Source organism: Vitis vinifera, chromosome 19 (genome assembly GCF_030704535.1).
Source record: "Vitis vinifera cultivar Pinot Noir 40024 chromosome 19, ASM3070453v1".
NCBI classification, from domain to species: Eukaryota; Viridiplantae; Streptophyta; class Magnoliopsida; order Vitales; family Vitaceae; genus Vitis; species Vitis vinifera.
In genome coordinates this window covers 4,035,841-4,052,745 of record NC_081823.1, presented here as the reverse complement: position 1 = coordinate 4,052,745, position 16,905 = coordinate 4,035,841, and the positions used below count along the sequence as shown (strand labels likewise).

At 33.5% G+C, this 16,905-nt stretch overlaps 2 protein-coding genes across 2 annotated transcripts; one reads left to right on the top strand and one right to left on the bottom strand.

Annotated features, from left to right (window-relative positions):
• Positions 1-936: 936 nt before the first annotated feature.
• Positions 937-2,037, bottom strand: LOC104877566 (formin-like protein 5). The gene has a single exon (XM_010646080.1). It carries the CDS (start codon positions 2,035-2,037, stop codon positions 937-939), a length of 1,101 nt encoding a protein of 366 aa, XP_010644382.1.
• Positions 2,038-3,696: 1,659 nt separating this feature from the next.
• LOC104877565 (uncharacterized) lies at positions 3,697-6,550 on the top strand. Its single transcript, XM_019217095.2, has 5 exons — positions 3,697-3,785; positions 4,204-4,299; positions 4,391-4,451; positions 4,607-4,707; positions 5,073-6,550. The coding sequence occupies exons 1-5, from the start codon at positions 3,780-3,782 to the stop codon at positions 6,480-6,482; spliced, it is 1,674 nt and encodes a 557-aa protein (XP_019072640.2). The 5' UTR covers positions 3,697-3,779; the 3' UTR covers positions 6,483-6,550.
• Positions 6,551-16,905: the final 10,355 nt, after the last annotated feature.

Here is a 16,905-nt window from a genome sequence, read left to right as displayed (position 1 = left end):
ATACATATATATTGGGATAACAAAGAGGTTGTAAATATAAGACATAATCTAATGCATCATGCCTGAATCAAACATGTAGCAATTGATAGACATTTAAAAAAAAAGAAAGTAGACACATGACAAGTCCACACTCCTTATGTATTATCATCTTAACATCATTAGACCTTTGATAAATATCTTTGCATCAACTTAAGGGAAAGTATTAAAGATATTGTATAACTTGAGGGAAAGTGTTGAAGATGTTGGTTGAGGGAAAGTATTGAAGATATTGCATAACTTGAGAGAAAATGTTGAAGATATTGGTTGACTCTTTCTTAATGCGTGGAAGGTTGGCAAACATCCCAAATCATGGGTTGATTCCTCACAATGGGAAAGTTGACAAATATCTCATGTATCTATTAATAGTGGGCATGTAATTTCTTAGTTGTATGCCATAAAAATAGTTTTTTATTGTATTTATTTTGTAAGGTTAATTTCATTTGAATCTCCCAAAGTTTGATCTAAATACATCTAATCATTATTGGTTTTAAATTTTGATTAGTGGGCACCCTTATAAATTTATTTTATTCATAAAATTTATTTTTGAGACAGATTTTTGATAAAAAGATTCTAAATAGGTATGTTTAACAAATATTTTAGGTAGGTGTATTTTAAAATTTCCTAAACACTAAATTTTATTTATAAAATACATAGGTGCCAACCAAGAAATTTGAAACCAACGATTGACTTAGTGTATTTCCATTAAACCTTTAAGGTACCAAGGAAGTTAACCCTTATTTTCTATACATGGTTGTCCATAGTTATTCAAAAGAAATAAGAAGGAATTGTTTTCCTACCCAAGTCCGACCGAGCTATTCAATCATTTCATCTAAAAACAAAGTCATGACTATAAAGGGAAAAGGAGGTGTGAAACATTTATTGTGGGTAGCACGCAGTCTAGAGTATGCAGCAGCCGCACTTTTTAGAAACAGAAAGGCATCGTTTTTCTGGAGGGTCCGCCGGCAAAGCACTTGCAGGATAAGGCTTAAGCTCCCAATTCCTTTGAGCGGGAATTTGTCTATTTTCTGTTTCATTGGTTTTACCTCCCTTGCTTGATGAATCTTGTGTGCCTGAGATTGATGCTCCATGACTCCCTCCCTTAGTCTCTGAGCTTGATACTCCTCGATTCCCTAACTTTGTCTCTGGGCTTGATGCTCCTTGACTTCTTCCCTTTGTCTCTGGGATTGATGCTCCTCGACTCCCTCCCTTTGTCCCTGAGCTTGATGCTGGCCCCCTATTCGGTGTAGTTGATTTTGGTGGATAATATGGTGGTGGCTTTCCCCCAGTGTATGGTCTAGGTGGAGGTTTAGACATACGAACAATATGAACAGGTGGAGATCTAGGCGGATGACAAGGACGAATATGAAAAGGTGGAGATATGGGCGGATGACAAGGACGACGAGCTGGAGGTCTAGGCAGAAGCCCAGGTGGTGATGCACAAGCAAGAGCTAGTGGTCTAGGCGGAAGATCATATGGTGGTGCACCAGGACGAGCTGGTGGTCTAGGCTGAAGACTAGTTGGTGGTGAATCAAGACGACGAGGTGGTCCAGGCAGGAGACTGAGTGTTGGTGCACCAGGACGACGAGGTGGCCTAGGCGGAAGATAAGGCGCCGGTGCGCCAGGAGAATCAGGTGGTGATGCAATTCGAGGACGACCAGGTGGTGGTGCTCTGCCAGGAAAACTAGGTGGTGGTGGGCTTACAGGATCATCTAGTGGTGGTGGGCTTACAGGATGATCTAGTAGTGGTGGGCTGCCAGGAGAACTAGGTGGTGGTGCGCTTCCAGGATGATCTAGTGGTGGTGGGCTGCCAGGAGAACTAGGTGGTAGTGCGCTTCCTGGACGATCTAGTGGTGGGCTGCCCGGAAGACTTGGCGGTGGGCTGCCAGGAGGACTGGGCGGTGAGCCTGGCCTTGGTGTTTCTAAACTTATCATCTCCTCCCCTTTGTACTTTTGCCCTAGTTCCGCCCGGCACTGAAGTCGACCCTCCTGCCATGTCATATTTGGTTGCTTGAGGAAAGAAAAGAAAACTTGGAGTGATTTTTTTTTGGGTTGCAACCAAATCTAAAATAACCACATTCCGATTTTTAATGATACGTCTATACAATAGATCCAAATTATAGGGAGTGTATCCACAAAATAATGGTTGACTAGGATTTGTTACTTGACTTTCCATTCTTCTTCACCCTCTACTCATTTAGCACCCAAGTTGCGAGGAAATGGATCCATGTGTACAACGGCTCGCCATGAATAAATCACGTAAATGTTTTTTAGTTCTAAATATTAATTTAAATATTTTTTTTTAAAAAAAAAAAACTTAACATAAATGTGTGTAAGAATCTGTGTTGAATTGATAGCAACATATTATCCCTATCCATATATATATATATATATATATATATATATATATATATTAAAAAAGGTATGCAATATGCAAATGTTTTTAGGTCTAAAAATAGCAATTTAAATATTCAAATTCATTTAACCTACAACCCTTCGAAAACAAAATTAGGGTAAGCTTGGGTTAAATGTCCAATAACCCTTCGAAACCTGAACTTGTGCATTATTATTATTATTATTCTAATTTTATTATATAGAAAAAAAAACTATTAAGAGGTATGATACAAACTAAATGAAGATTAATATGAACATAATTTACTATAAGAAAGATCTTATCTTGACATAAATCTTAAAAAAATTCTCAAAATTAAAAGATTAATCACAGTGCACATAAAATTATCATAATGCAAAATTTTGGTATGACATTCAATACTATAATTTTTTTTTTCTCAAATGGAAACTACTTACTTCTACTTCTATTACTATTTAGAAAAAAAAAAAAAAAACACAAAGTAAAGTGTATTTCAAATATACCCTTAATATTTTAAGATATTGTTAATTTTAAATATATATTAATGATGCAATTATTTAGTATAAATCTATAATATTTAAAAATTTTAATTATAATATAAAGAAGTATTAAAATAAAAATAATGGGGGATGGTTTTGCATTTAATATTACTAAATAAATACTATAAGTTAAGAATTTAAATAATTTGTTTGAAAAAAGTTATAAAAATTGAGTTACTAATTTGAAGATCAATTTTATATTTTTGTGGTATTATTGTTTATTAGAAAAGTAGGTAAACTACCTATGCATTTTTTTGTCCCATCATCAAGGCTTTCCAATTCTATTTTCTTATTATTAACCTCGAGATCAAGAAAGAAGCCTGTTTATTTTCTATACATGGCTATGGATTGATCACTAGTCGAAATATGGTTAGAGTTCTTATGTGTCTTGAACTTATATTAAATGTAATTAATATAATTTCCATAATATTTTTTGTTATATATATATATATATATATCAAGGTGTAAAAATGTGACTATGTCCATCCCGTTTGAATCATATTTGTAAGGAAAAAAGAAAGAAAGAAAAACCATAGATGAATAAAGAGACTACTTACCGCTTAAATTATCTTGAACTGGCCATTTCAGTCTTCTGGGAATCTGAAATTCCATATGAAGTTTCTTCTGTGATACTTCTCTTGCTTTCTGGGTTACAAACCAAGAAAATCAACTCTTTAGTTTTCTTTCTTTTTTTGTTTTTCTTGTCTTTTCTTTTCTTTTCTCAGAATCCAAATGGCACATGGCAGGACGGTGGACTTCAATATATACCTGGAGGAGCTAGGGGCAAAATACAAAGGGGAGGAGGTCATGATGATCTTCACGTCCATGGAATCATGAAGGTTACGCCAATAAGAAGAACAATCTTCACTTTTCTGTTTTTTCTTTCCTTCTTTATTAATCTTTTTAATTCTGAGTGCATGCATTTCTTGGTTTCTTGGTATACTGCTTTATTCATCCGTCCCTCAAATTGCGAGAAAATCAGTCCATTCGTACGGTGTCTTGCCATGAATAACTATGACAGCTTCACGTGGACGGTTGACACTCCACCCAGTATGTTACAAGGCTAGAGGGTCTTGTTTGGTTGGGGAGAAAGTGTAGGGAAATGGAAGGAACCAAAATCTTTTAACACTGCATGGTCTCAAATTTTGGGTTTCTTCAAGAATAAGAGAACTTGTCTGGTTCTGTTTTTCGTTTGTTTTCTCTGGAACAAAATAGGGGAGGATAAAAATTTTGATGTTCTTTCACTTCTTTGTACAGAGAAAGCTGGACGATATTGTGAATAAAAATCTCAAACCTTTCGCTATCTGCTGTCTGAAAAATATTGCGTCAAGGATGAGGAACACCACCTCCTTGGTGAGATTAATTCTACAAATTCTGTCAAGTTACTCCGAAATTAAACAAATCATTTTTCACAAACTTCTTGTTGTGATCTGATTGAGAGCAGATGGAACCCAAAGTCGGAACTTGCATAAGACAGAAATGGCCAGTTCAAGATAATTTAAGCGGTAATTAGTCTCTTTATTCATCTATGGCTTTTCTTCTGACTCTTTCCCCCCCGTTTTCTATGAACTTGCAGAGAAAATGAAGGGGGGAAAAAAGAGTGGGGTTTTATTTAGATTTTAAGTTTTGAGATTTTGACCAATGAAGAGTTTGATTACAGTGGCAGATATGAAGTTAATTATGTTCAAGCCAGCACTACTTCTTGGTGCCCAAACCAATATTTCACAGCTGCTGCAACTTCCCCCTGGATCTTTTCACCAGGTAATCAATAAAGAAATAACCTTTCTTTGTTGAAAAATGAAGGAAATTAACATGGATATATTTAAAAATTGTTTTTATTTTCAGCAATAAGATGAATCACTATGCTAAACAACTTGCAAATCATCAATGTATATATCCTTTCATTCATTATCAGTTTCTTTTCTTTTCTTTTTGTTCTTTTTTTTTTCAATTTCAAAGAAAAAAAAAATCTGGTAACAGAAATGTTTTCTATTGGTTTCGTTGCCAGACACTGAAGCTACGAAAGTAGTTGTGTCAAATACCTCCCTTGACTTCTTTTGCTTTCTGGGTTGCAAACCAAGAAAATATACTCTTCTGCTTTGTTTTATTTTCTTTTCTTTTCTCAGCAACCAAATGGACATCAATGCCTGATGAGCTCCGATGCACCAAGGCCAGGCGCATCACCTGGTAGTCCTGGTCGCTCGCCGACAACTAGTCCTCCTGGCAGCGCACCATCACCTTGTCATCCTGGAAGCGCACCACCACCAACTGATCCTCCTGCCAGCTGCGCAGCACCACCTAGTTCCCTTGGAAGCGCACCACCACTCGGTAGTCCTGATGCGCCACCACCAAGTGGTCCTCCTGGCAGTGAGCCATCACCAAGTCCTCCTGGAAGTGCACCACCAACTGATCCTCCTGGCAGCGCAGTACCACCACCTGGCAGTACCGGTGCGCCACCACCAACCGGTCCTCCTGGCAGTGAGCCATCACCAAGTCCTCCTGGAAGTGCACCACCAACTGATCCTCCTGGCAGGGCAGCACCACCACCTGGTAGTCCCGGTGCGCCACCACCAACCGGTCCTCCTGGCAGTGAACCACCAGCTAGTTCCCCTGGAAGCGCACCACCACCTGGTCTTCCTCCTAGCCCACCTCGTACTCCTGGTGCACCATCATCTGGCCCTCTGCCTAGATCACCTCCTCGTCGTAGTGCAGCAACACCTGCTAGTTTACTACTTAGACCACATGGTCGTCCACTTCGTTTTCCACTTAGACGAGGTCGTCCTGGTCCCTCACCACTTGGTCTTCCGCCTAGACAATCCGATACTCCTGATGCACCACCACCATGTTCTCCACCAAAATCAACTGCACCAAACAGGGGGGAAGCATCAAGCTCAGGGACAAAGGGAGGGAGAACCAGTGAATCAGAAAATAGAAAAAATCCCACTCAAAGGAATTGGGAGCTTAAGCCGTATCCTGCGGGTGCTTTGTCAGCGCCGCCGACAACTTCAATTATTCATCCTCGTCGTCCGCCTACATCTCCACCTTATCGTATTACTGGTACGTCTAAACCTGTACCTACACCATACACTGGTATAAAGCCAGCACCATATCATCCACCAAATTATCCACCAAAACCAACTGCACCTGTACCTACACCATACACTGGTAGGGGAAAGCCACCACCATATTATCCACCCAAATCAACTACACCAAACAGGAGGGAAGAATCAAGCTTAAGGACATGGAGAGAGAGTCCAGGAGCATCAGGCTCAAGGACAAAGGGAGGGAGTCAAGAACCACCAAACTCAGGGACAAAGGAAGGGAGGCAAGAACCAGCAGGCTCAGGGACAAAGGGAGGGAGTCAAGAACCATCAAGCTCAGTCACACAGACCTCAACAAGCGCGGGAGGTATAACCAATGAACCAGAAAATAGGCAAAATCCCACTCAAAGGAATTGGGAGCTCAGGCCTTATCCTGCGAGTGCTTTGCCGGCGGACCCCCCCAAAAAAAACAAGTGCAATTGCTGCACGCAATAGACTGCTTGCTACTCACCAAAATCAACTGAAAACCACTTAAGCTCATAATGACTTCTTAGTTCATTTCATTTTTTTGTTTCTCTGTCCTCCTTTCTTCCCAGTTTTCTATGCACCCAAACAAATAAGTGGCCTAATGTTCATATTTTAGATTCAAAATACTATGAAAATTTTGTCACCTAAGGAAAGTAATTTTCAACACATATAGCACATTCTAGTCCCGGTTGATTTTGAAACCTAGATACTGCCTCAATGAAGTTATAAAAAAAAAAAAATTCAACTTTGATTAGATACTAAAATAAATAGAGTAAGAATCTATTAGTATAGAAAGGATGTGTATGATATCTGATCTAGGGAAATATATATATTATACTGTGTCATCCAGAAAATCGAGTGATTCCTTCTTTCTTCTAACTTTGAAAGGATCGATATATAGATACTATCAAGGAGCAGTTGTTCTGAATCATTCAATCAAGTTCGTTTTTCAAAAACATCATCAGAAAAAAAATTAAATGGAGTTTTTCTAAACATCGTAAAAGGAGATCCGTTTTGTCTGGCATTTATCCAAATAAAATCTTATAATTATTATGAACTCAATGGGACCTTCCCTCTTGAATCAAACAAACTTGGCCAAAGAGGGGGTGGATCAACTGGTAGCAAGAGAAGGGATCACTTGTTCTTTGAACAGTTCTTTCAAAAAATAAATCTATCTGATTGATGAGTCATAAGACAATTCACGGTTCAGGAGCTTATTAAGAATAGGAATAATCCAATTGAGTTCATGGATTTACCTAGACACCAACCAGGACACTGGTTGTCAACATTTATGCAATATTTGGTCCCACTATACAATATACTCTTTCAATTGATAAACCTACAAAAAATTGGTCAAATCTGGGGTCAGACAGAAACAAGTTACAGGTAGAAAAATTTTCATGAATAGCATTCCGGCTCTTTTTAAGTTGTTATTCCCACGAGGTAATTAAAAAAGAATTCAGAAATTGTCATAAGCCAAAGAAAAACATGACTGTATATTTCCAGAGCACCACATTTGGAGAAACTCACAAGTACTGCAAAGCAAAGGGGAAAAAGTTTTATCACACCACCCGGCCAGTGCTGTCTTCAGTCATTCTACAAGCAACAACCATGAGCAAGTACCACTGAGATTCCAGAAATTCACAGCATCTTGAAAATGTCGAATATTTCATGTCATTCAACTGTTGAGTCTCTCAAAGAAATGTAAATATCCCATATCCTTGGGGGCTTAATAGAATACCCAACCTTGTCAAGGAAATCCGAATAGATAGAAGCTACATGCAGCTGCATTATCATGTAGTGGTAATCATCAAAAGAATGTAAATGTATAAAACAAAACAAATAACAGAAGGGTATATAAGAAACTAACTTCCTCCATCAGGCAATCCAGCATCGGCAGTAGGAGTACTACTTGTTGTAGCATCCATATCTGATGAACTAGCAGCAGCGGGATTGCTAAATATCCAATCAGTTGCTTTCTCAATATCGCCACCCTGCCAATCCCAAGAAGTAAGAGAAATCCCATGACCATATCTGTATATTTTTGCACTGTCTAGGCCTTTGCCTAGTTTGTACTTTGGGCTCAAGTCCATGGACCTGTCTCTCAAGTAGGGATGGCAACGGAGCGGGTTCGGGACGGGTCGCCCCCATCCCAACTCTGCCCCGTTTATTCAAAACAAATCCCATCCCCCTCCTATTTAACAAATTAAACGGGGTGAGGCCAGTACGATAAATTCTCATACTCGCCCCGCTCCACCCCACCCCGTTTAACTGTTTTTGAATTTAATTTTTTTTTAAATAATTGCTTTTAAATTTTTTAATTACATTAAAATAAATATATTTTATAAATAATTAAATTATTATATTTTTATAACTTATTTTATTAAAAATATTTTATTATTTTTCTATATATTAAAAATACTAAAATAAAAATTAAATTAAATTAATTTTAAAATTTAAATTAAATTAATTTTATATATAATTGGGGCGAGGCCCGTCTCGGGTTTTTAAAAAAATTTCTAAACCCGTCCCAAACCTGTTTATTAAAATTGAACCCCTTCCCATTAGGGGAAGGTACCTGAAACCCCCCCGCCCCCCATTGCCCTCCCTACTCTCAAGCTCAGTAAAAGGAAGGAAATATCTCCAAATTTATTATTTATTTATCTCAATGCAAAACCATTTGACAGTAACTTTTAAAAGTGTTCCTAATCTTTAAAAAAACTTAAAAGCGTTTTTAAAATGAAAAATAGCTATTTGATAATATTTTGAAAGAGATGTTTCTTTAAAAAAAACTCATATATTCCTAAAATCTCATTTCCCGTTATTCTCCATTTTTCTTTCACTTTCCACTTTCTTCTCACTCTTCTCTTCCTCTTTCACTTCCCTTTCATAAAAATATTTTTTTTTAGTTTTTTTAACAATATATATATATATATATATATATATATATATATATATATATATATATATATATATATATATATATATATATATATATATTTTTTAATAAAAATTTTTGGTTTATTATAACATTACTACTATCTATAAAAAAAATTATGTTGAATGCTGACTTTTTTTTTGCATCTAAATATCATTTTAAATACTCAAAAAGAAACTAATTATTTTTATTAGTGAATAATAAGAAGGTTTGTATAAGAAATTATAACATCGAAATGTTTTAATGACAATGTTCTTACTAAAGTGTTTTTGAGAGAATCAAATAGTTTTTTATAAAGCATTATAACTGGTTTTTCAACTTTTTAAAAACATTTTTAAAATTTTATCAAATGTGAAATTTTCACAAAAAATATTGAAACATCCTATCTTGAGGTATGGGCTAAATACAAAGTAGCAAATAGTTATCTACCTATATAAAATAGGAAAAAGAACCATATTAATAGTGCATTTGGTATTAATATTAAAAAATATTTATAATATTTTTAACACTTGAATGATAAAATTTTTTAATTGTTAAAAATATTAGAAAAGTATCATAAAATCACTATGAAACGGACTTGCTTTAAAGTATTAGAAATACTATAAATGCTTTCAAAAATCACTGTCAAACACATTAAAATTAAGTATAACACCACTTATAGCATTTTATAACGTTTTTAATTTACATTTTTGATAACATGTTATGTTATTAACATTAATGAAACTAAACCACTAAATCACTTCACACATGAGAAACCACTAAACCAATTGATAAATTACTCAATCACCTTTTACTCCGTATGAATGTAATTTCTTTTTTTCCCCTAAGAAGCATATTATATATTTTTAACACACTTTGTCATGTACAATTTTGATTTAAAAAATTTGTGCACGTGGCAATATTTGTTGGTCACTTCAATCTTCGACAAAAGACTCACGACAGAGAAGCCAAACTCAGGGTCTGAATTTCCTGCCCACTATACCCATATATATATATAACTGCCAAACCCCCCAACAACCATATTATAACTAGTTAGAGAGAGAGAGATGGTGTTGTAATCACTAATCAAAAGTGATTTTGTACTGTAATTTTTCTCGAGAACCAAACACACCAAGTTCACCAAGAAGACGGATTTCCATCCTGTGCACCCATCACCACTGCCACGGGAAGAGCAAGATGAAGATCTCCACGAACACTTCGACGTGGTAGTAGATGAATGCATGGCCAATGAAAACCAGTTGGAGTTTCGCAATTTCCGACTTCAACCTCTTCACGTCCATGCAATCGTAAAGCGTACGCCAATAAGAAGAACAATTTCAATTCCTTGTTTTTTCTTTTCTTTTTTTCATAATCTTACTTACGCTGAATGCACGCATTTCTTGGATTCTTGGTATGAATTACAATGATATCTTCATGTCAATGCTTAAACCCGGCTGGTCATTATGTTTGTTTGGTGAAGAAATGTAGGAAAGGGAAGGAACCAAAATCTTTGAATACTGTATGGTCTCAATTTTGGGGTTCTTCAAGAATAAGATAATTTGTTTAATGACAATTTCTATACCCAGTAACATTCTTATTTGTTTTTTGATGTTCGTTCATGTCTTTGTACAGAGAAAGGTTGAAGATGTGGAAGAAAATCTCAAACCTCTTTCCATCTGCTGTCTGAGAATTGCTTCAAGGATGAGGGACAACACCTTCTTGGTTCATATATAGATTTTTGGTAGGAGTAACTATAATGACCGGGTATTTTATGCCACGTTAGCAATTTTAGTTTGAAAAGTCTTATTTTGTGTGATGGTTGAAAAATAAAAAAGAAAAGTGTTGGAGAACACGTGTCAATTTCGGATGGGTGAATTTCGTTTTATTGTGTCGGTCAATTAAACGAGTTGAAATTTTATGTCATGTCAGCCTTAGGGTAGAAAATTTATTAGGATTTTAGAAATTGAAATTTTCCGGAAAAAAAATGAATTAATTAAAAAAAATTAATTAGAATTAATTAAGAAAAATTAAATTAAATTGATGAATAATAATATTGAGAAAATTAGTTTTTAATTGGTGTTAATAAATAAATTTATGTGTTAAAAAAAATGAATTAGAAATCAAATAAAACAATTAGAATAAACAAAAGAAAAGAAAATAAATATATTCAATGGGCTTTGAATATGGGTTGTTAAGGTAATGGGTTGTAAAAGAAAAAATAATAATAATAATAATTGAGTTGGGCTTGGATATGGGCTTAAGTGGCTGGTGGCTTTTAAAAGCCATGTGAAGTGGGCTGTTAAAAAAAAAAAAAAAAAAAAAGGAAAAGGAGGAGTTTTTGAAAAGGGCAGAATGCGGGGAGAAGAAAGGAGCAGCGGCTGTGGAATTAGGGCACTTGCCGGATCTTTGACCGGTCGTTTGGACGACCAAACGATCTCCATTTCGGCCCAAATTCGGAGGAAATACTCTATTCGACTAGAGGAACAAGTCTACGGTGGCTGATTTCGTTTTTAACGGCCAAATTCTCAGATTTGTGGTAGGGGACCCTAACCCTAAAACTTAAATTTAATGTGTTTTTCCTTTGAAAAAAAAATTGTAAATATTGTCATTATGAGTTAAGTAGGAAATATGGGTGTTGTATGAATTTTTCTGGATTATTTGGAATTTTTTTGGAATTTTTTGTAATTTCCGGAATTCTTTGTAATTGATAAATAATTATTTTAGGTTGTTAAAAATTGTTAGAAATGTAGGAAAATTCCGGAATTAGGGCAAGATTTCAAATCTAGTGAATTATAAATTTTTGAAAATTGATTGGAATATTTGCGGTAATTTTATTGTGAAAAATTAGTTATTTTCAAATATTAGGAATTATTAGAATTATTGAAAAATTCTGAAATTGTGATATAAATTCAAGTATATTGATGTGTGAATTTCCGAAAATTCGTTGGTATATTTTCGGGAATTTTAATGTGAAAATTTTATTTTATTGGGTTATTGAAAATGTTGGAATTGTTGAAATTATTAAGGAATTTTGGAGTTTGTGGCATTCATTTGCATCATGGTTGTATGAAGAAAAAAAAAATTGTGAAAAGTGTATGAAATGGAAAAAAGAAATAAAATAGTGATGAAAAGTGAAAGCCCGTGTGAGGCGAACTAAGAAGGGAGAGAGATCCCTAGGGTGAAAGACCCAAAAGTTTACCCCGGGAAGACTCCGAATGGGGAGTATATTTGGGTGCGGACGCGTATCCTTCAGTGAAAGCCCGAGAACGATAGTGCATTGTATGATTGTGTGTCATACGTTTATATGCATTCATTTAATGATTGGATGTTGTGGAATTGAGTTTAATGTTATATGTTAAATTGTGTGACTTGATTTATATTGGTGAATTGTTGCGTTTGTGTTCTCAAAATATAGTAATCCCCCATTAACCCTGTGGGTGTTAGGCACCCTACTGAGCATTGTGGAAATGCTCACCCCTTCATTTTTTATATCTTTTTAGATGCAGATATCACTCATGAGGATCCACAGATGGGACAGGGAGGACTTCAGGATGCCCCTGGAGCGGTTTAGTGGAAAGGTTTTATTTTTTTTATTGTGTTTGTGGCATTGAGACCTTGTAATAAGTGAATTATGGATAATGTAATAAGACCTTAGTTTGATTAAGGGGATTTTTATGAAACTTTATTCTGGGATGCAATGATGTTTATTAAATCTTGATGTGTTTGAGTAAGGTTTTAAAATATTGTTAGTTGGTGAGAACCCTAGTGGGACTTATATGTTAAAAAAAATAAAAAAAATAAAAAATTCAGAGTGTTTTAGTTGTAGGAGAAACCCTTAAGGTCAAACCTTTGACCTGGGGTCACGGGCCAAATTTTGGGACAGTAACTCTATAGATTCTGAGAAGTCAATCGGTCATTTTTCACATACTTAATCGTGCTGTGGTCTAATCGAGCAAATGATAATTATTATTTATTTTAATTATCATAATTAATAATCTACCATAATTATCACAATTAAATTTTCTAGAGATAAATCTTATTTATTATGATAATTATCATAATTAATTAATCATGATAATTATAATATTTATTTGATTTTTTATTAGATTACCTTATATGACATGTTAATATATTATTAGCCAATTATTATGCGGCAATTAATGAGTCAACATAAAATTTGTCCCTCTACAAATCCCTTCAAAAATTTGAAAGATTTGAAATAATAAATTTTATTTGGCTAGAATTTTAAGCCAAGGAACAAGTTTTCCAAACTTTTATTTTTTTCACTATTTTTATTTTTCTTATTTTGAATTTTGATTCAAATTTCTTATATATTTTTTTTAAGCTTTGCTTTTACTACTTTATTTATTTATTTAGTTTGATTTGTTTTTTTATTGGCAACTAGAAATCCTAATACCAAAAGGATTTGAAATAAAAAATTTAATTTGACCCAAAAAAATTTTAAGCCAATGAGCAAATTTTTGAAAAAAAAATTAATAATTAGAAATCCTAATGCCAAAAGGATTTGATGTGTGAAATTTTATTGAAACCAATAAATTTAATTAGACATAAATCTTAAATTTCTCAAGTCTCTAAAAGCAATCAATTTGATTGGTGTTATTTATTTTTTATTTTTTTATTTGCACCTTATATATTTTAAGATATTTTCTAATTTTTTACTCATCCAAGTTAAAATTTTTGTATATTTGGCAATATGAATAAAAAAATTAGATGTTATTCGAAATATACTATGAGAAAGCTTAGTTGAAAGCTTCTATTGTTGTGAGGTATTTGTTTCTTCCTTTCTCCTTTTTTTTTTTTTTGTAACATATACCTTCTTCATTAATGGTGTTTTTTTTTTCATAGTCATTCTTATACAAGGAAATTATATTCCTTCTTGTTCAAGATCGTTAAAGGGGAAGTGAAAATATAAATTTTTTATTTCTTTAATTTTGTTCTTTTTTCATTAGTGATATTTAAGGATTTATTTCTTCTTTTTGTGATTATGGAAGAAGAATTGCAGAAAAGCAAGTGAGCATGAAATTGATTCCTTTTGATTTCATAGTGATATTATCCTTACAGCCTACAAATAAGGATTTATGTATTAATAAAGGGAGACCGAACAACTAAGATATCTTCTCATAAATTTTTCTAAGAAATAAATACTTTCTAATGTACAAAAAATTTGAAATTCAAGGGTTAAGGTTGCTCTCTCTTCTCTTATCCTAATTAGGAAAAAAATGGTTTAATAATTAAGGTAAACTCTATCTAATGATCATTTGAAAAATGTAAATTTGTGTTTTAGCATGATTAATTCAAATACTATTTTCCTAATTGGATTAATTCAAAATTACTCTTAAGCTTCAAATACCATTTCAATAAAAACATTATAGAAAATTTAAAACTTAGATGAACAATATCTACAATATCAAAAACTATTATCATAATATATATATATATATATATATATATATATATATATATATATATATATATATATATATAGTAAAAATTCTTTTAAATTACAAGAGATGGTACAAAGTATCAAAATTTAAAATTTGCAATGAAGAATTTGTTTTCAGAATTACAATAATATAAAAAGTGCAATTTTTATTCAAAAAAAATAATGAAAGGTTGTTATTATTATTGTGAAGAAATTTTTATACCTGAACAAGATAATTCTTTAGATTTGCCTTTAACTTTCCAACAATACAAATGGGAGTAGACTATGAACTCAAAAACAACATGACCAAGAACACACCACCTAGTGGTTTGGGTGCACCACCACCTAGTCATATGTCTAGACCTCCACCTAGACCATAAACTAGGGGAAAGTCTATGCCACCACCATATCATCCATTGATGAATCCTAGACCACTTTCTTTCTTATTTTCCATATAACTTTAAGTTATATTTGACCCCCGAAAATTAAGAAATAAGAAAAAAAAATTTAAATATATTTTTTAAGGTTTGATTTTACCATAAAAAAAAGTAAAAAAAATATATATATAATTAAAATTAGTAAAAAAATTATATAATTTTAAATTATTTAGTGTTTACGCAGAAGACTTAAAAAAGTGAAATAAGTTTGATGTAGAATATAAAAATATATCTTCCCTCAAGCTTTATGTGAACCGGATAAGCCTAAACGAAATGAGGAATTGTTTTCCTACACAGAAAAGGAGGATAATATGGTGGTGGCTTTCCCCCAGTGTATGGTGTTGCTGCAGGTTTAGACATACCAATAATAGGATAAGGAGGATGAATAGATGGAGGTGCTGGTGGAAGACCTGGTAGTCTGGTACAGTGGCGTTGCACCAGGACTTGTACTACCGGATTGGCTATGTTGTTTTTGAGCTCATGGCCACCTCCCTTTCGTACTTTGCCGCTAGCTCCTTCATGCATTGAAGTCGACCCTCCTGCGATGTACATTTGGTTGCTGAGAAACGAAAAATCAATAAAAGAAAATTACAGGGTATATTTTCTTGGTTTGCAATCGTCACTGTCAAAGAAAGATCAAGCTGTCAACGAACATTGCAACACGGTTTCGGATGAATATATGGCCATTGAAAACCGGGTGAATCGCAAATTTCCAACTTGATGATCTTCACGTCCATTAACCTATAAGAAGAACAATCTTTACTCTTCTTGTTTTTTCTTTTCTTTTTTAATAATCTTTTTAATTCTGATCACATGCATTTACGTTTCAAACCATCTAGCTTTCCCTGTACAAAGAAGTGGAAGAACATCAAAAATCAAACAAGAACATTACTGAGAACAGCAATTTTCTCACTCCTCTATTTGGTTCCATACAAAACCAAGAAAAAACAGAACCAGACAAGTTATCTTATTCTTGAAGAACCCCAAAATTTGAGACCATGCAGTGTTCAAAGATTTTGGTTCCTTCCATTTCCCTACACTTTCTCCCCAACCAAACAAGATCCTTTAGCCTTGTAACATACTGGGTGGAGTGTCAACCGTCCACATGAAGCTATCATAGTTCTCATGGCAAGATACCACACAAATGGGCTGTTTTTCTCGTAATTTGAGGGTTGGATGAATAAATCAGTATGCAAAGAAACCAAGAAACCAAAAGATGCATGTCAGAATCTTTGTGATTATTAAGAACGAAAAGAAAAAACAGAAAAGTGAAGCCTTTATGATTGCATGGACGTGAAGGGAATCAAGCTGGAAATTCCGATTCTCCCAGTGGTGCATTCATCTGGCACCAGGTTGAAGCACAGAGCTTGATCTTTTTGTGGCAGTGACTGGTGCAAGTCCAGTTGGGTATGCGGAAGCATTCGTGGTCAACATGTATTTCCAATAGGAGGACGACCTAAACCTTGAGGTCCTGTTCTATCGCTGAATATATGCAATAAAGAAGAAAATTAGGTTATAGTTAGTTGAAGATAAGATTGGATAATGAAGAATATTAGGTTGAAGATAAGATTGGATAATGAAGAATATTAGGTTATAGTTAGTTGAAGATAAGATAGGATAGGATATACATCCATACATATCCTATTAATATAATATTTTAAAGTAGCATAGATAATGAGATATTTTATGTTATATTATACTTATATGTAATTTATAAAATAAACAAAAAATAATATGAAATATATATTATTTTAAATGTTTAAAATAAAATTTTCTATCACATTCTGATATTTTCTATTTTTAAAAACTACAAATTTTGTTATATTTAATAATATTCATGATTAAAATATTTAAATTTTATAAATAAATTTTTTATATTATGCTATTCAATATGTAAAAATAATTTATATATCATATATTAATATCATTTTATAAATATTTTTTTTAGTTTTTTTGTTTTAACCATAAATTTAATTTATAATAAAAAAAATTATTTTACAAAATGAGTATATAAAAAAATAAATTTATACTACAAGGATATGCATATACTATATTTTAATATAAGATTAAAATATCCCATGTAGAACAGTAGAA

What these genes read in the sequence shown, in the direction of transcription:
- LOC104877566 (XM_010646080.1), bottom strand. Translation starts at nt 2,037, where the DNA reads ATGACATGGCAGGAGGGTCGACTTCAGTGCCGGGCGGAACTAGGGCAA.
- LOC104877565 (XM_019217095.2), top strand. An exon ending in TGAGGAACACCACCTCCTTG is followed by an intron (nt 4,300 to 4,390) that starts GTGAGATTAATT and finishes GATTGAGAGCAG; the next exon opens with ATGGAACCCAAAGTCGGAAC. An exon ending in AGTTCAAGATAATTTAAGCG is followed by an intron (nt 4,452 to 4,606) that starts GTAATTAGTCTC and finishes GTTTGATTACAG; the next exon opens with TGGCAGATATGAAGTTAATT.